This window comes from Globicephala melas, chromosome 2, assembly GCF_963455315.2.
Source record: "Globicephala melas chromosome 2, mGloMel1.2, whole genome shotgun sequence".
Taxonomy (NCBI): Eukaryota; Metazoa; Chordata; class Mammalia; order Artiodactyla; family Delphinidae; genus Globicephala; species Globicephala melas.
The window spans coordinates 93,281,215-93,299,996 of NC_083315.2; the positions used below are offsets into that span (position 1 = coordinate 93,281,215).

Sequence of the window (18,782 nt, forward strand, 5' to 3'; positions counted from 1 at the left end):
GGTTGCCTGTGCTTTATAATTACCCCTGGGGATGTGATTAGGTCTGGGGCCCATCCAGGAATCTGGGTTTTTTACAGGTTGCTAAATTCTGATAAAGGGTGTGCCCAGACCACACTTGGAAAACCATTCTCTTAGCTTCTGTTGCCATCCGACGGGGCAAACAGTAGGAGAACAAAGAATGGCATGGTAGTCAACAGGGGAGCTGGGCTGATAATGACCTGCCTAAAACTGGAGTGGAATGAGGCAGCCCCAGGAAGGAGTGGTGCTGGGAGCTGGTACTGCAGAGTTGCGCAATGCACATAACAACCCCAAATACCAAGAACCAGTGCCCCCTGCTCTCCCATCATTCATGACTCAGGCTACACTTTTGTGGCTTTATTTTATAACATTTCTGTTTCACATATAGCATTGGGAGAATAATCATCCTCCCCAAGTTGGTGGCAGAGCTCTGTTACCCACACCGACTGGATGAAGCATCCCATTCTGAACGTCTTCGGGTTGTTCGTTCCAGCTACACTTTATAACCAACAAGACCACCATTTTAGCCACATTCATCTCCAACGTAGTAGGGAGCAGGGTGGGGAAGTGAAGGGACAGGGCCACAAGCCCCTCAGGATAGGACTGGGCTGGGGCTGGTAAGGAGCTAGCTCCACCTGTCACAAGCATCAGGCTGGGAACAGCTCTTGGCTATAGGCCAGGACCGAAAGTCAGAACAGGCGCTGCTGGGCTGAGGGCCAAGAAAACCAGTTCTCTTTTAGGGAATTAGATGGGGTGGGACAACCCAAAACTGTCCCACTCTCGCTGTGCTCCATCCAGGCGGCCATGTAGTAGGGCCCCAGCCTGGCATTCCCAGAACCCCTATTTCTGCTGATCTGGATTCTAGCTCCAGTTCTGACCTTGGGAAAATCAAATTGTCTTGATCTTAAACATGGGGATGGTTTCCAGAAACTTACGAGCTTCCTTCTAGCTCCAAGACTCTTACCGCTCCCTCCTTTCTTTAAAAAATCACTGGGAGATCTGGAAAAGGGAGGTTGAGAACTCCTCTATCCTAAGGGCTGATTCCACCCCTGTGTCCCCTATCACCAATGAGCAGGCTGAAGGGCCAGAAGCAGGACCCGGACCAGCCACTCTCCAAGGACATAGGGCTGGAGCCAGACAGAAGGCAGTAGCAAGTAGACTGCTTCTCCCCCAAAACACCAGTTTAGAAGCAGATGGGTTTGCTTCACGAAATGTTTAATACAAAATGGCAGCAGCCACTGTGCAGTTGTAACAAAATTAGCCATAGGGTGTCCAGAGAAATGTATGCAGGCAGCCTTGGCTGGAGTTAAGCCAGCCAACCCAGGCCTGCTGCCCAGTCAGCTGTGGGCTGTCACATGGCCAGGACTGGACGGTGGCGGTGGCAGCGTTGTGCTGGAGGCATTGAGCCCCGTCCTTCACGAGCACGCTGACCTCTGCCCCACCGTGGACTCTGGGTGGCACAGGTGTTCTGAGATGCCTATTTCCAGACCTCTACCCCAGTGGTAGGATTTCAGCTTAAAGAATGAGGGATGGAGGGGTTGCTGCAGAGGGGGTGCCCACTCACAAGCTGCTGAGAGCTGATGCCTCTAGAAATTGGCAGAAACAGAGGCTAGGTTTGGGGGGTATTTTTCCCCAGAAAGAAAAGACGCTACCAAGTTCAAATGAAGGAGAGGGGCAACGCTTCTTGTGTACTTGAGCAGAGTTCCCTGGCAGAGGCTCACCAGGAAAAAAGGTGCCCACCCTGGGAGCGGGGGTGGGGCATCAGGCTTGAAGTTAGAGAGCAAGGGCGCAGAGTCACCAAAGCCCTCCCACTGAGCCCCAGAAAAGCCAGCATGCTTCCTGAGGAGTCCATGTTAAGCTGCTGCACACTTTCCCTGGGCCAGTGGGCAGGGCCTGCCTGGAGAAGAGCTGCCGCGTCTCTCCTTCCAGAGAAAGGCCTCTAGGTGCTGGGAAAGGGGATGAAGTGTCTTGGAGTTAGTGGAATTCTGCGTTGAAGGCTCTGCCGATGACTAGCCGCCTCACCTCACTGGTCCCAGCCCCGATCTCATACAGCTTGGCATCTCTCAGAAAGCGGCCCATGGGGAAGTCATTGATGTAGCCATTGCCACCTGCAGCCATGGTTTGGGCACAGAAGAAAGGACAACAGGAAAAGTGATGGGCAGTGGGCAAAGCGAGGAAAGCAAACAGAAGATCAAATACATAGAAATGGGCTAGGAGGAGAGACTGATTGAAGAGAAGCAGCAAAAGGTGATGAGAGGTTTCCCTGGTGGCGCAGTGGTTAAGAATCCGCCTGCCAATGAAGGGGACACGGGTTCGAGCCCTGGTCTGGGAAGATCCACATGCCACAGAGCAGCTAAGCCCATGCGCCACAACTACTGAGCCTGCGCTCTAGAGCCCATGAGCCACAACTACTGAGCCCGTGTGCTGCAACTAGTGAAGCCCATGCGCCTAGAGCCCGTGTTCTGCAACAAGAGAAGCCACCGCAATGAGAAACCTGCGCACTGCAACGAAGAGTAGCCCCCGCTCACCGCAACTAGAGAAAGCCCGCGCACAGCAACGAAGATCCAACACAGCCAAAAATAAATTAAAAAAAAAAAAAAAAGGTGGTGAGAGGGATGGGGTGGGGATTACCTAATTGTGGGGAGGGTGGACAGGAGGCCGGAAGTCCACTCAGAGTGCTGAGGATGCCAGGCAAAGGTAGGGGAGAACCACTGGCAAACATGGAGAAGGGGGACAAGAAACTACTGCATAGCACTTACTGGGGGCCAGGCCCAGAGAGGTGAAGTAATTTGCACAAGTCACAAAGCTGGTCAGTGGTAGAGCCAGGATTTGAACCTAGGCCGTCTGGCTCAAGCCTGTGCTCTCAACCACTATGCGGCATTGAAGTGAGGCTGTTCCACCTCTGAGGCGTCTCCTCTTCCCCACTCCCCAGTGCCCATAGGACGAGGCTGGGAGGGTAAGAGGGGGGCACTACTGGAGACAGTAGCAACCTGTGGCCTCTGGCAGTTTTCTTCTTTGCTTTTCCATGTCCTCCCAGTAACTGGGGCAGGAGGAACCTAAGGGTGCAGCTCAGCTGAAGCACAGGGTGAGGAGTGGGGGCCGCTCACCCAAACACTGGATGCCGTCCAGGGCTACCTGTGTGGCGCACTCGGCTGAGTAAAGAATCACCCCAGCGCAGTCCTGTGGGAGGAGGTTCCGTGTCAGCAGGGCCCCCGCCGGGGCCACATGGAGGGGAGGGGGCCCAGCAGCCACCCCTGCCCCGGCGCGCTCTCCTCTGGGCCCAGCCCTTACCTTGGCAGTGCAGTAGCCCTCATCACAGGCCTTGGCGACATTGTAGACGTACTGCCGACAGGCCATGAGGCGGGTGTACATGTCTGCCATCTTCCCCTGCATCAACTGCACACAAAGGGAGCCCACAGGTCAGTGTGGTGGAGACACGCTCTTCTCAGAATCATTCCCTAGTTACCAAAAGTAGGTCAGCAGTAGCAACCTGACAGCCAGGAATGGGGACCCGGGGCACAGAGAGGAGGTGGTGGGACTTGCTTAGGATGACAGACATGGTAGCAGGTCTGGAGTTAAGGCCAGAGAGCAGCTGCTGCATTGTGGACCTGGCCCTCCACTCACACGACCCTCATTACCGACCGTCCCGCAGCCCAGAAAGTGTGACTCAACATGCTACTCCCTCCCCACAATCTGCTCCCTTCACCCTCCAATCCTACAATGCCTCATTCATTCATCTCAAACAGGAAGGGGGGTGACAGGAGATGAACTGCCTGACAGCTTTCAAAGCCAGGTAGCATGCTGAGGAAGCCTGCGCCCCAAGCATTCGCTCATTTTTTTGTTTTTTTGGCCACGCCACGAGGCTTGAGGCTTGCGGGATCTTAGTTCCCCCACCAGGGATCAAGCCTGGGCCCCCTGCAGTGGAAGCACGGAGTCCCAACCACTGGACCGCCAGGGCATTCCCTCAAACTCATTTTTTTAAAAAAATTTATTTATTATTTATTTTTGGCTGTGTCAGGTCTTTGTTGCTGCACATGGGCTTTCTCTAGTTGGGGCGAGCGGGTGCTACTCTACATTGTGGTGTGCGGGCTCCTCATTGCTGTGGCTTCTCTCGTTGCAGAGCACGGGCTCTAGGCACTGGGGTTTCAGTAGTTGTGGCACGCGGGCTTCAGCAGCTGTGGCTCATTGGCCCTAGAGCACAGGCTCAGCAGTTGTGGCGCACGGGCTTAGTTGCTCCACGGCATGTGGGATCTTCCCAGACCAGGGCTCGAACCCATGTCCCCTGCACTGGCAGGCGGATTCCCAACCACTGTGCCACCAGGGAAGTCCCTCAAACTCATTTTTTTGACGAAGGATAGTAAATGCCCACAGCAAGTGCCCTATTTGTTCATTTGTTAAAGAAAACCTGAACCCAACGAAAGAGTACATCTTAACAAAACCATTCCACTCACCTGGAAGTGGCCGATCTTCTGGCCAAAGGCTTCCCTCACGTGTAGGTAGGGAATAGCGTGGTCGAGGATGGCCTGCATGATCCTGCGGGAAGGAGAGAACGCTGGCGAGGGGCCTCGCTGTTACCCCATTGCTGGTTGGGGGGCAAATGCTAGTGTGGAAAGGCCTGGGGGGCAGCCCAGCAAGACAAGGAGCTGGCGTCCCAGGGAGGAGAAAAGGAGCGTGAGGACCCTTGTCAGCCCTGCTCAGTCACCGCGCCGACTGCCCGGCAGTCAGTGCCCCTTCCCCTGAGACCAGGCGGAGTGGCGGGACCCTTCGTAGATGGTTAGAGCTCAGGCGTCTTGCTTCACATCTGAGTAACTAAGCAGGGTGGCTCCTCAGGCCTTGTGTCTGTCACCCAGTGATACTTGCCTTCAGTGCAAAGAAAGTAAACGTGAGAGGAAAGGTAATTTTTTGTGTCCAGGAGATAAGGTACAGGCTCCCATCGGCCCCAAGGGGAGGGCTGCGGCCCCACCTGCTGAGGAGGCTACAAGAGCCCAGCTCCCCCCCCCACCCCGAGCCTCACACTCACCCGAGGGGCCCACCGGCCAGCACCAGCCGCTCCAGGTCCAGCCCACTCATCAGCACGTAGACGCCCTTACTTCGATGGCCCAGGACGTTGGCAGCTGCAGGGAAAAGTGCTGGTCAGGGGCAAGGGGGCTGTCCACAGCCTCCTCGCTTTTAGAAAAGTTGCTGGGTTTAGTAACGTGGCTCTCTCACAAGGCATTAAAATATGTTACCTGACCTTCAACTAGGGCTCCAGGTGAGGAAAAGGATGGAGTTTACCACTTCCAGTCAGAAGTGGAGTTTGCTAGTGGGGACATGCTCCCCTCACCCTGCCCCCAACACACGCACCATCCCCAAGACCAGACACACAGGCCCAATCCTTAGATCCTCCCCTTCTCTTCTTGAGCTGCCTTGGGTGGGAAAGAAGAAAAGCTAGTTTGGTCTAGAAGTCATCCAACCTCTCCCAATTTTTCTTTTTAACACACTTGTGCCCATAAAGGAACCAGAGAATTACTCTTTCCCCCAGGTTGAGTCTGCTCTGGTTAATACTACCCTCCACCCTCCCCTGGGTGGTCCATGGAAGAGCCTGTCCAGGAGATGGGCCATTCAGTGCTGGTGACAGAAACTGCTGAGTACCTCCCCACCCAGGAAGCAAGGACACTGGATGGCCTGGGGAGGTGTGGGCAGGAAGCTGAGTGCAAAGAGTTGACACCACTGACCTGTCTTTAATGCTAGTGGAATTTTTTCCTTGCCGACAAAGAAGGCTCTGCACTGATCGTCCCTCCCTAGATGCTCCTTATGACTAAAGCACACTTTTCTCAGGTGGCGGATCGTGGGGCAGAGGGATGATTTATGGCTGAGACACAGAACCATCCTAACTGGTGATCCAATCTGTGCCTTCCGTCTCATCAGCGCGTGACAGGCGTGCTGGTTCTCTCATGATGTGGCACACTTGCACTTACACTTCAGGGGAGAAATACCTATAAACTGAACTGCCTTCCCTTCACCGAGTCCAGCTTCCATCAGTTTATTTAGATGTTTTTTCTAGCATTGTTAATGAATACCTCACACAGGCTGTACAGGCAATTGTACATACAAGGACGTCTGAAGGACGTGAGTGGGTAAGGGCAGATCTTACCTTTCTACTCCAGATACTGGAATACCAGCCCCAGGCACAGTGTGTGGTCCACATAGGGAACACCACCCTTCCCTGAAGCCACAGTAGGGCATACAGCTGCCGGAGCTCTGGCCGGGAAGGACAGCTGTCCAGATTGAAACCAACACCTATGGGCCAGTGGGCAAGGGCACAGTGGCAGGCCCACTGTCTGGCCACGTACCATTGGTGAGCTAACAATGGTGAGGCTCTCCAAGCCCGAGATGGGCTTTCTCAGCGTGTGATGGGGTCAGGACAGGGGCTCCCTCGTTCTCAGAGACTCACCAGGAACCTCGCAGTCCTCAAAGATTAGCTCGCAGGTGTTAGAGCCCCTCATCCCCAGCTTGTCCAGCTTCTTGGAGGTGCTGAAGCCTGGCATACCCTTTATGGGAATAAAAGGTGGCCCTGATTACAGAGCAGTCCCCAAGGGGGCCAAGAAAAGGGAAACCCCTGGGAAGTAACCATCTTTCCATCCAGTCCCTGTATTTGCCTGATACACCAGCGTCTACTCACTCTGTATGCAACCACCCCATTTCTGGAGGCGCTGCCCTGACACTCCACCCCAGCCTCCCCTGCTGCTGGCTGCATTCTCACCAGTTCTCGGGAGACCGGTTCTTTCCCAGTGAAATGCCAGATCCCCGGCGCCCTTCTGACCCTTCCTGGCTTTGGTTCCCTTCCTTGGGGGAAATCACTTCTTTTTTTTTTTTTAAAGATTTTTTAAAATTTTAATTTATTTTTATTGGCTGTGTTGGGTCTTTGTTGCTGCGCACAGGCTTTCTCTAGTTGCGGCGAGGGGGGCTACTCTTTGTTGCGGTGTGTGGGCTTCTCATTGCTGTGGCTTCTCTTGTTGCAGAACACGGGCTCTAGGCGCGTGGGCTTCAGTAGTTGCAGCACGCGGGCTCAGTAGTTGTGGCTTGCGGGCTCTAGAGCGCAGGCTCAGTAGCTGTGGCACATGGGCTTAGTTGCTCTGCGGCATGTGGGATCTTCCCGGACCAGGGCTCAAGCCCGTGTCCCCTGCGTCGGCAGGCGGATTCTCAACCACTGTGCCACGAGGGAAGCCCCAGGAAATCACTTCTAAGACACTCTCCCCAGCCCACTCAATTCCTTTGCCACCTTGTTCCTCTGCCACCTGTACCTAATGGAGTCCCACCCAGGGTTCAACTCAACCACCTGTGTGCTCTGACCTGGACTAATCAGATGCAGAACGCGTTGGCATATGCCCATCAGAGCACTGCCAGGTGTTGTTTCCCTCTCCTCTAGGAGATGAGAGCAGCGTGACTCAACCTGGAGAGTTCCCATCTCAGCCACGCCCTTTGGGCTACTCACTTTTCTTGTCCTCCAGTCCCATTCCGAAACACTCTCTCCCTCTCCTTATGGAGGGTACTGCAAATCTTTAAAACACTCATTCACGAAACTCTCTACCAACTCCCCTGCCCCCATGGTCCCCCTGCCCTCCCAGGGGCCCTGGCCTCCTACTTCATGACCATTAGGCAGATGGTTCCTCCACCATCACCATCACCATCCCCCACCCGTGCCTCTTCTCCCTCAACTCACCATTGTGCTTTGCTCACTCTCTCTCATGCATCTCACTTTCTCCTTCTCCTATTTTCTTTTCTCTTTACCAAAAAATTTGCTCAGTTCTCTCCCATTCCTAAAAGCAAACTGAAACTCCCAACTTTTCATTCTAACTCCTGCTGTCTCCCTTGTGTTTTTACTGACAAGACTTGGAAGGTGCAGTCTCCGGTCTCCACCTGCATCCTCACTCATACCTTGGGCTCCCATGGCTGCTCTCTCCAAGTCCACCAGTGACACCCTGATTGTCAAAGCTGGTGGCCTCCCTTCAGTCCTCATCTTCCTGGACCTCCGGACAGCCCGGCTCTGTGGATGGCTCCACCATCCTCAGACTTGACCCCTCCTCCCTGAATTCCACTTTTTGGCCACCCTCCTTTCAGTCTCCATTCCCGCCTCAGCCCCATCCCAGGAGGGAGCCTTGGCAGAGCACACAACCCTGATGGTCTTTGCAATCACCCGAAGGAGGTCATCTCTGGTGCCACTTTCAGGAGATAAAAGCCTCCCACCATACACTCCCCTACACTCACCTTCTCCACAATGAAGGCTGTGATGCCCCGAGAAGCTGGCACAGCAGCCAGATCTGTCTTGGCATAGACAATAAGGACATCAGCATCAGGGCCATTGGTGATCCAGAATTTGTTGCCATTCAGGACATAGTGGTCTCCTAAGGATAGGAAGTTGGCTACTTGCATAAGCTGTATGGGCCTGTCTCAGCCAGTCAGTTCTCCAGACCTTCTGTTGACCAAAAAGCTGTCCAGCTGGCAAGTGCTTCTAGAAACCCAGCAGAGGCCACCTCCAGTCACTGCTCCCTCACCTCGAAGGTCTGTCCCTCTGCCCACTCCAGCTCTCAAATCAAGGGGATCCTCACCTTTCTTTTCTGCTTTCAGCTTCATGGAGACAACATCGGAGCCAGCATTTGTCTCACTCATGGCCAGGGCTCCGACGTATTCACCGCTGATCAGCTGCAAGGAAAACCCCAAAGGGCCTTGTTATGACTTCAGAAATACCCTACAGGGGCTCACTGATACCATGTCTTGCCTGGTCACATGACACCCCTTCCAACTTCTTTCAGATCTGGGCATAGGTAAAGTCCTAGAAGAGAAGCCCCATAGCCACAAGCCTGAAGCTTTCTCTTCTATGCCCATTCCCTTTGCAAGGGAAGCTAGTCCTAGGCTTTCATTTCTTAAAATGCCCAGTAAATGTTGTCCAGTGACTGACTCAGGGGTTCTGGCCCTATTTTTAATTTGTTTTTTGTCTGTGCCATGTGGCTTGACAGTCCCCGACCAGGAATGGAACCCACGCCCCCTGCATTGGAAGCACGGAATCTTAACCACTGGACCACCAGGGAAGTTCCTATTTTTAATTTTTTTGATTGAAGTATTTTATTCTTTTTTTAGTGTCATATTTTAGTTTTTTATTTTCTTAATTTATTTTTGGCTGAGTTGGGCCTTCTTTGCTGCCCGGGATTTCTCTAGTTGCGGAGAACAGGGGCTACTCTTCGTTGCAGTGCGCGGGCTTCTCATTGCGGTGGCTTCTCTTGTTGTGGAGCACGGGCTCTAGGCACGCAGGCTTCAGTAGCTGTGGCTCGCGGGCTCTAGAGCGCAGGCTCAGTAGTTGTGGCGCACGGGCTTAGCTGCTCCACGGCACGTGGGAGCTTCTCCGACCAGGGCTCTAACCCGTGTCCCCTGCATTGACAGGCATATTCTTAACCACTGCACCACCAGGGAAGCCCTGACTGAAGTATTTTAAAACAAATCCCTGACCCCTTCCTACCCCTATCAGTTTCAGGGCAGCAGCATGCTACAGAAAGCAAGGCTGACCAGCCCTCCCCAATGGGGGAGAAGCCTCATGGCTGGTGGTTGCACCATGCGATCAGCGTGTTTCTCCATCCCCATTTCCTCACCTTGGGGAGGTACTTCTCCTTCTGGGCCTCGTTTCCATTACGAACAATTTGGTTGAGGCAGAGGTTGGAGTGGGCACCATAACTGAGACCCACTGCTCCAGAGACTCGGGATATCTCCTCCATCACCAGCACGTGTTCCAGGTAGCCCAGGCCAGAGCCACCATAATGAACTAGGGGTCGGGGTGGTGGGCGCAGGGGAGTGGAAAAGGCAGCCCGGTTAAATGAGGACACTGAGAGGAATCTTACATTTATTTGCAGTAGAGGAACACTCTTATAGCACCTATTCCAAGTTCCCTCTAGCAAGGTCAACAGGCGGATGCTGTGGACCCTGCTTGCAAGCTCACAGAATTGGTTTTGCCTGCTGCTGCCTCTGGTCAGCTGAGGCATGGTTCAGAAAACAGTCATTGCAACTCCTGCTTTATCCCAAACATCAAAATCAAAGAGGCTGGGTCACCTGGTGCCAGCCTCCCCTCCCTCCGCCCTGCTGTCTGGGTAAACCCTGGCAAGGCCCTCTGTGTATGTTCACTCTGACCAAGAAGTCAGGCTGGTCCTTGGCTCTAGGGAAGGGTTAGCCCCACCTGCACGACTCCAGGAAGGAAAGCCCACGGGCGGGTAACGTTAGAAACTGCTACCAGGACACCATGTGGAAACCAGAACTCATATCTGGCTTTTTTTTCAAGGTTGTCCCTGGATAGGGTTTTCATCTGATTCCTAACTGCCTCTTTCTTCCATTAACTAGCATCTGATTCAGAAGAATATTCTTTATGGGGGCTCATAAACCCCCAAGACACAATGGGAGAAAGAGTCTTGTTTGAGAGTTCCCAGCAACCTTCCCCCTACTATTGTACGTTAAGATAGTCTAAATTAATTTTTAAGTGGTTACCTCATTACTCATGATGTAACTTTGTACGATCAGCTTAAATCCCAGGAACTGTCTCCAAGTGGTGAGGGGAGGACGTAAGGAGAGAATACTGTGGTCCACCGCTACTCTAATGCCCACTGAACACAGGCCAAAGTAGGGTGGGCTGTCCAGGCTTTGGCTGGCGAGGCCATAGGCTCACCTCTTTACAAGGTACCGCAAGCCAGGACTGGCCTTTGCTCTAGAGGCCAACATCTGAGACAAAGCCCACCAGCTCCCTGCCCTCTCCCCCTGGAAACAAGTAGCAAGACCCACAGGGGACTCTGGACAGGCCCAGGGACAACCTGTTAAATACATCATCTGGCCACCTCACTGTGGAGGCTCAGACAGGCATCCCTCTCCCCTCTACCTCCGTCTGCTTCCAGATGAGCTCTAGGGCCCAGCTGTGGGCAGAGAACACAGGCGTCCCCCATAGGAACACACTGTCCTGAGTGGTACTGCCTCGATGCTACTGGTAGGGCAGAGCCTAGGGATTATGCGAGGCAGTAAGACTGAGGTACTCAGACCACTGCTTGATCTGGAGTTTTCTAAACTCCCCAGATCACCTGGGGGAACTTGTTAAGCATGCACTGGGTGACCCAAGTGAACCACACAGACCTAAATTCTTTGCCTTGTTAACATCACTGCCTAAAGACACAGAAGAGTTTACTCTTCTCTGGGTTGACAGTCACTGGGCACTTTCTCAGCTCCAAGTGGGAAGAGACTCTGGTTTCTCCGAGTATGATCTTTCTTCTCCTTTCCTGTTTCTTTTGGGAATGGTTTTAAAGGGCATGCAAGACAAGTTCTCTGTAGGGAAAGAAACCATACTCACCAGGGGCTGTGACACCCAAGACCCCTAGGTTCCCCAGCTGCTTCCAAAACTCCTGCCAACAGAATGGAGTGAGTATAGTGGGTTGTGAGAAAGCAGACAGTCACAGGGGCCTGGCATATCTGGAACAACAAGACCCAAGGGCTTCACAGAAAGGGGCTGCATTCTTAGGGGGCTTTCATTTACCAGAAGACTATGAGAGCTCTGCCAGGCAGCAGTACAATTCCCAGGCCATCCCCGCCCAGCTCCCAGTCTGCCCCCTGTGCCCCTCAGAGTGGGCCCCACTACTCACTCGCAGGTTCTTGAACTCATTGCTCCGATCAATCTCCTGGGCATGGGGTGCTAGATGCTCCTGAAGGAATTTAGCCATGGTCTGACGAAGCTAGAGGGAGAGATGTGGACAGATGCTGCTGAAACGGTACATAATTGCCCCTGAGGACAGCGTCTCCACTACTGAGGACACCTTCAGGGAAACGGGACACAAGTAGCCTCACCAAAGAGCATCAAACTGAAACCTAGAGGCCCCACCAGTTTATGCTTCCTCAGAGATGATCTTCCCCTCTCTTTCTGAAGATTATTTCTTTTTATTTATTTATTTATTTGGCTTTTATTTATTTGTTAGGTTTTTATTTATTTAGATTATTTCTTTTATTTATTTATTTATTTATTTATTTATTTTTATTTGGATTATTTCTTATTTATTTATTTGGCTGCGGCATAGGGGATTTTTTAGTTGTAGCCTGTGGGATCTAGTTCCCTGACCAGGGATCAAACCCGGGTCCCCTGCATTGGGAGTGCAGAGTCTTAACCACTGGACCACCAGGGAAGTCCCTGAAGATTATTTCTTAAATGTCACTCCCCTACATAAATCATTCCATGGCTTTCCACTGTCCTTAAAAGACAAACTCCTGGGCTTCCTTGGTGGCGCAATGGTTGAGAGTCCGCCTGCCGATTCAGGGGACACGGGTTCGTGCCCCGGTCCGGGAAGATCCCACACGCCATGGAGCGGCTACTGTGCGCCATGGCCGCTGAGTCTGCGCGTCCGGAGCCTGTGCTCTGCAATGGGAGAGGCCACAACAGTGAGAGGCCCGCGTTCCGCAAGAAAAAAAAAAAAGACAAACTCCTTATATATGTATATGTATAACTGAATCACTTTGTTGTACACCTGAAACTAACACATTGTAAATTAACTATGCTTTTTTTATTAACCATTTAAAAAAAATTAAGACAAACTCCTTACCCAGGACTGGAAGGCCCCGTGTGAGGTGACCCCTGCAGCCTATCCAACCTTCCCCAGTACCTTTCTCATCCCCCACTCACTGTGCTCCAGCCACGCCCCCTTCAGTTCCTGGCACGTGTCAGGCTCCTTTTTGTCCCTGAGCCTTTGGGTAAAAGGGATTATTCAAAAGAGATTAGAAACTCCTTTTGGCAGGAAAGTTTGAGAACTAGGATTGAACACTTTCTGCCTGAGGTGATTCAAAGCTCTGTCTGCTGACTGTAAATACAAGTGGACTTTGGGGTTCTGGGCAAGCTCAGGCACTTGCTTAGAGCCACAGGAGAATCACATTCCCCGGGAACTCCAAGCCAGTGTCCAAGTGAACAGTCTCCTTCCTCCAGGAATGGCTCTGGTTCAGCCCCATTCGTAACAACATCTTTCAAGTTTTTTTTCAACTTTGTGGTTTGACCCGATAGGTTGAAGAATTATATACACTGTGAATTTCAACTCCACCCCCAAGGTGTTTATTTGAAAGATTCCGTGGTGATGATTAACCAGGTTTGAGAACCACAGCCGTAGACAGTATTGAGGTGTAAGAAGACTTCAGACAGATTGAGGGCCCTTTTGCCGCACGCGGGTAGTCCTGCCAATCCTCCACCAAAACACCCCCCGCCCCACCATCCCCGGTCTCCCAGGAGCGTTCCTATCCTCGACTCCTCGTCTAACTCCGGCAACCGGGCCTTGCTTCCGCCACAGAGGGGAGACTGGGGCCCGCGGCCGCCCCCGCGCTGGCGCTCCTACAGCCCCCGGATCACACGCCGCGGCTGGGTGGGCGCTGGGTAGAAGAGCGCCAGGGAGACCACCGAGCACGGAAAATGGGCCGGGAGGGGGGTCAGGCTCCCTACCTGCTTCTGCTCCTCGCTTAGCCCATTGATTGCATCGTCCACGGGCAACAGCGAGTTGGCCCGCTGGGTAATCAGGCCGGCGAGCGGCTGCAGTGGCGGCCGCGGCCTCCAGCTCGCCACGCGTCGACCCAGTATCCAAGCTACAGTCGCCATCTCGGCCTTGTCCTGGGAACCTGAGCCCCAGCAGCTGTGAGCGAGTCCTACGGCGCTCCACCAATCCCCGGCTTCGCTTCCGCCACCCAATCGGCGAGGGGGTGGGTCTCCAGCAGCCAATCACCCTCCACTGTCCGAGGAAGGCCGCGCTTCCCCCGGCCACGGCACCAGCCAATCAGCGGTGACCGCCTGCGGACCGACGCCCCGCGAGGCTGGTGTGCTTGCTGGGGGAGCTGGACCTGCAGGGGTCATGTCAAGTTTGGGTCTTTTTAAAGTGGACGAGTAGGAAGAGTGTCTTCTTTTTTGAGTTGAGGATAAGTATTCCCCCTGCGTTGAAAATAGCAGTCCCTACCTGCAAACATCTGTGGGAAAGCAAGTGTTAAAAAGCAAAAGGAAAAGCCCCTAATGCCCCTTGCTTAGCAATACATTGTTAAAGCAAATCGGGGAAAAGAGCGCTTGCTCTAGGGTACACGTTGGTTATAACTCAGTGAATTTGCTTTATTATGTAACAAGGTTTGTTGAGTTTGATTGAGTTTTATGGGAAAGGGGTTGTTAAGGAGTTGCTGTCTTCCAAATTATTTAATGTACCTAAGAACAAGAGTCAGGACTTATTTTTAACAGGGGTGGGGTGATGGTGGACCGAACTCAGCTGCTCGGGTTCAGCTGCTTCCTGCTGGAAAGACAAGTGTTGGCTGGAAAGGACGGGTTGCTTTATTCAGAAGGCAACCTGGGGGGAAGGCAGAGTCGCGTCAAAGAACCAACTCTGAAGAGTCTGCTCCACCATGAAAGTTTTTAAAGGGAGAAAGGGGGGAAGCCATTCGCAGTTAATCATTTGGGGAGGGGGGATCAGAGTCTTCCTTATCTTCCACTAAGTGCAGACTTTCCTCTGATTGGTTGGTGGCGGGGTAACAAGGTGCTATTTCAGGAATCTGGTGCTCAGCCTAAAGTTACCATCTTCCACCTAGGTGGGGCCTTAGTTCTAGCAGAAGAACTCAAAGATATTGTTAGGTATATTCCTGGTTTCTGGAGGAACCAGGACCCTGCTTTATTGTTGTACTATAGTTTCTTGACAGCTCCTCCTTTGTTTCTGCATTCCCTCTTTTTTCTATTTAGCAACTGTTTGAATCTGCCCTTTGGCACTCAGGGAAGGTCTAGGAGGCTGATGCCTCTTTCCTACAAACAATAAACGGGGACACAGAAAGGATTTGTACACAGGAGGGCCTCACAGGGTCCTGCTCCATTTCAGGGAGACAGGAAAGGAAGAATGGTATATGAGGGGAAAGAGGAGAGCTGATAGAATTCGGCTTCTATCCCCTTCCTTGCTTTGCTAATTTCCCTTTCTGTGGGGTGGTCAATGCCCTTGAAGAACTCATCTCAGGTAGTTTAGTGCCCTGAATCCAGGGACACCATTGCAATCCTGCTACTTAGATGTGGAACTTCGGGCAAGTTTCTTGGATCTTTTCAGACTCTGTTTCATCCTTTTTTTTTTTTGGCCAAGCCGCCAGGGATTGAATCGGGCGCTCTGCAGTAAGAGTACACAGTCCTAACCACTGGACCACCAGGGAATTCCCGTTCATCATCTTTATTTATTTATTTTTAAATATTTATTTATTTAATTTTATTTTTGGCTGCATCGAGTCTTAGTTGTGGCACGCGGGATCTTTCGTTGTGGCCTTCGGGCTTCTCCCTGGTTGCAGCACTCGGGCTCCAGGGCGCGTGGGCTCTGTAGTTTGCAGCACGTGGGCTCTCTAGTTGAGGCACAAGCGGGCTTAGTTGCCCTGTGGGATGTGGGATCTTAGTTCCCCGACCAGGGATCAAACCGGAGTCTCCTACGTTGGAAGGAAGATTCTTAACCACTGGACCACAAGGGGAAGTCCCCCCTTTCATCATCTTTAAATGAAAACAATACTACCCATTGCAAGGAGGAATAAAGGAGATTACATATTTAATGACAACACTTGGTGTTCCTTCTTACAGTGCCCCATTCATTAGTCCAGGGTCTCAAACACAGCTAAGACAAAAGTCAGGCTCTGTCAGCTTGTCCAGACCAAAATGTTTTCTTCTTCAGCTCACTGCCTTTCATATCAAAGGTTCCCCCACCCCCAGGTGGAGATGATTTTCGGAATAACCTGATATAGATTGTGGGCAAGTTCTCTACATTTCTGATGACCTGCAGCCTTATGTTTGCGAAAATCTTCCATAGGCACCTTCCAATATATCTCTTGGAGCCATTCCTTTGTTTTACTTTCAGGGACTAGTAAATGTACGAGCTGGTACAAGTTTGAATATCCAGGCTCATAAGTTCTTACTTTAAGATGAAATTGTTTAGCAAACCCCAAGGGATCCTGTGAACAATCTGGAAATTTCTTAGTTAAGGCCTTAAGTTCTGTCCTAGTCCAAGGGTGTATAGGTAAGAGCAGGTTTCTCCTTAAAGGGGGTGGCTATTACCTTAGGGCTGTCTGTATCCTTTCCCTTAGACTCAACAAGTTCTTCCTTTGAGATTAGAGGTGGAAGAGCAGAGAGGTCAGCATAGGGGAGCTCAGAAAGAAGAGGATACGAAGGAGCCAAAGGAGGAGAGAGAGGAGGAGAAGCAGTGATGACTTCTGAGGTCTTTTCTAATCTAGTCACCATTTCTGATAATTTCTGATTTGTCTCTCACAATGAAGCCATTTTATCATTCTCTCGTTTTGAGGCTTCCAGGTACCAATTAAAATGTCTCCATTCTAGCTGTTTGATCTTAAGCCGGCTTTTTCTAATTTAGTGTGCAAATAAAATTTACCAACTTAGGTAAGTCGAAAGTGCCCCATTTTGGCCATCTCAGGGACAAATGATTTTTGGTCAGACCTTCCCATGAAGTTAAACGCTTGCAAGTGTCAGTTTCATGGGTGTTATACATAAACCCAGCTGGGGTTCCCATAGGTGGCTATTCATCCGGGAGCTGTTTGGCCCGTGAGGCATGATTTCCCATTATTAATTTGGTAGTCTGGTTCAGGTATGAGATATGATCTGAACAATTTTCTGAGGACAGTGTGGTGGACTGGATGTGCACTGCTTCTAAGTCTAGCAGTCGGTTTGACTCTTATGTGTCTCGGTTTCTCCCTGTGACAATCTAAGACTGTCATGGGTGCGGGGAGTGCTAAGTTATCAGCTTCTGTTGCGCCCCACAGATAAGCAGCATTTACTTAATGGTCGTAGTGGGGTTCCCTTGTAGGACCACTGCACATAGTAAGGATTGATCCTCAGACACTTCTGCAAGGTCCTCAGTCACCTGAGGATGCCTTGTGGCCAGGAGCAAAATGTCCCTTTATTCTTCAGAGCTGAATAACTCAGTCTCTCATTTCACTAACAAAAAAGTTCTGTTAAGACCTGATATCAATTTACCCCTTTTTTTCCCTTGATTTAAGCCGAACTTAACAAAAACCAGCTACCTATGTTTCCCTGGACTTCCTGTCCAGATCCCCCTAGGACCCTGCCTAGGAAATTCCTACGTGCCCCTTAAGACAAGTAAAAACCAGCCCAAATAAAATTTTCAGGATCATCACCAAAACAACAAGATCTCAGGGGCTTCCCTGGTGGCGCAGTGGTTGAGAGTCCGCCTGCCGATGCGGGGGACACGGGTTCGTGCCCCGGTCCGGGAGGGTCCCACATGCCGCGGAGCGGCTGGGCCCGTGAGCCATGGCCGCTGAGCCTGCGCGTCCGGAGCCTGTGCTCCGCAGCGGGAGAGGCCACAACAGTGAGAGGCCCGCGTACCGCAAAATAAATAAATAAATACTAGCATATCATAACAAAAATTAAAAAAAAAAAAACAAAACAAGATCTGGGTATTAGGAGAACTCACCAGAACACCTGAGAGATGCTGAGAAGCTGGTGAGGCTCAAAGTACCCATGCTGGTACTGAGTGCCGGTTTGAGGCATCTTCCAGGTGTCCTCTGGTGGCTGTCTCTGGTATCCTGCTGACTACACCAAGCATATTTCGATGAAAAATTAATCAATAGCCAATCTATGAAAGAAATGGAAAATTTTATTTGAGCCAAATCTGAGTACTGTAACCCTCAAATTTGTGTTCCAAGAACTGTTCTGCCTGTTAGAAGTCAAAACACAGTTACATAAGTTTTGTGAGACAGAGCCGTACATTAGATGATGTATCACTGACAGTTTACACAATCCAGATCGGCAAGTGCAAACTGATGGGTCGTTGTGACCCCTTTACAAGATCAGGAAGAAATGTTGTCTTTTAAGGCGTTGCCTTGTTCCTGCTAGGAGGATGTTGCTGTTTATGGATGAGCAGGTATTTCTGCCAGCGGGGAAGGTTTTGTTGAGGCAAAATGCAGATACACAATGCACAGTAGAGGGGAGACAGGAGGCTAAAGGGCAGAGGAAATTTTTTTATATTTAAATTTTTCTTGTCTTGCCATAAAATGTGAATTTCATTTCACACACCTTATCAAAAATTGTTTGGGGAGAGTCATGAGGCAGGAAGCCAGATTATCCACAGATGAAAGAAGAAATCACAATGGAAATTAGAACATATTTTGAACAGAAAGACAATCAGAATAGGACATAGCAAAATTTGGGATGCTGCTACCTGGCCCTTAGAGGGACAATTTATAGTTGTAAATGCATATACTGGAAAAGATAAAAATTGAAATGGAATTACCTTATCTTCTATTTTAAGAACCTAGAAAAAGAACAGTAAATTAATGGGAATTCCCTGTGGTTAGGACTTTGCATTTCCACTGCTGGGGGCCCAGGTTTGATCCCCGGTCGGGGAACTAAGATTCTGCAAACCACGTTGCATGGCCAAAAACAAAATAACAAACTTGTTGTGATAATCATTTCATGATGTATGTAAGTCAAATCATTATGCTGTAAACCTTAAACTTATACACTGCTATGTCAGTTGTATCTCAATAAAACTGAAAGAAAAAAAGGTGCCCCATGACCTCCTGCCTGCCCAAGGAGTGGCTCAGGAACTAAGATCCTGCAAGCCATCCATCTTTCACACATCTTTCATTTTTTCTAAATCATTCATTATGGTGATTATCTGCTCAAAATGTATCAGTGATTCCTTATTGCCTAGATTCACGGTTCTCAGACTGTGAAAGGCATCCCTAGACAGCAAGCTCACTGGGATGCCACG

At 51.0% G+C, this 18,782-nt stretch overlaps 1 protein-coding gene across 2 annotated transcripts; it reads right to left on the reverse strand.

Moving 5' to 3' along the window:
• Positions 1 to 345: 345 nt before the first annotated feature.
• IVD (isovaleryl-CoA dehydrogenase) lies at positions 346 to 13,703 on the reverse strand. Of its 2 annotated transcripts, XM_060294460.1 has the most exons (13): positions 13,490 to 13,703; positions 11,661 to 11,750; positions 11,372 to 11,423; positions 9,642 to 9,811; positions 8,607 to 8,700; positions 8,266 to 8,402; positions 6,452 to 6,548; positions 5,039 to 5,132; positions 4,470 to 4,551; positions 3,310 to 3,414; positions 3,126 to 3,198; positions 2,650 to 2,729; positions 1,988 to 2,126 (listed from the first exon to the last, which is right to left on the reverse strand). In XM_060294460.1, the coding sequence occupies exons 1-12, from the start codon at positions 13,640 to 13,642 to the stop codon at positions 2,689 to 2,691; spliced, it is 1,188 nt and encodes a 395-aa protein (XP_060150443.1). In that variant the 5' UTR covers positions 13,643 to 13,703; the 3' UTR covers positions 1,988 to 2,126; positions 2,650 to 2,688. The 2 variants fall into 2 exon arrangements, with proteins under 2 accessions (XP_030698879.1, XP_060150443.1); XM_030843019.3 differs by lacking the exon at positions 2,650 to 2,729 and having other exon boundaries at positions 346 to 2,126.
• Positions 13,704 to 18,782: the final 5,079 nt, after the last annotated feature.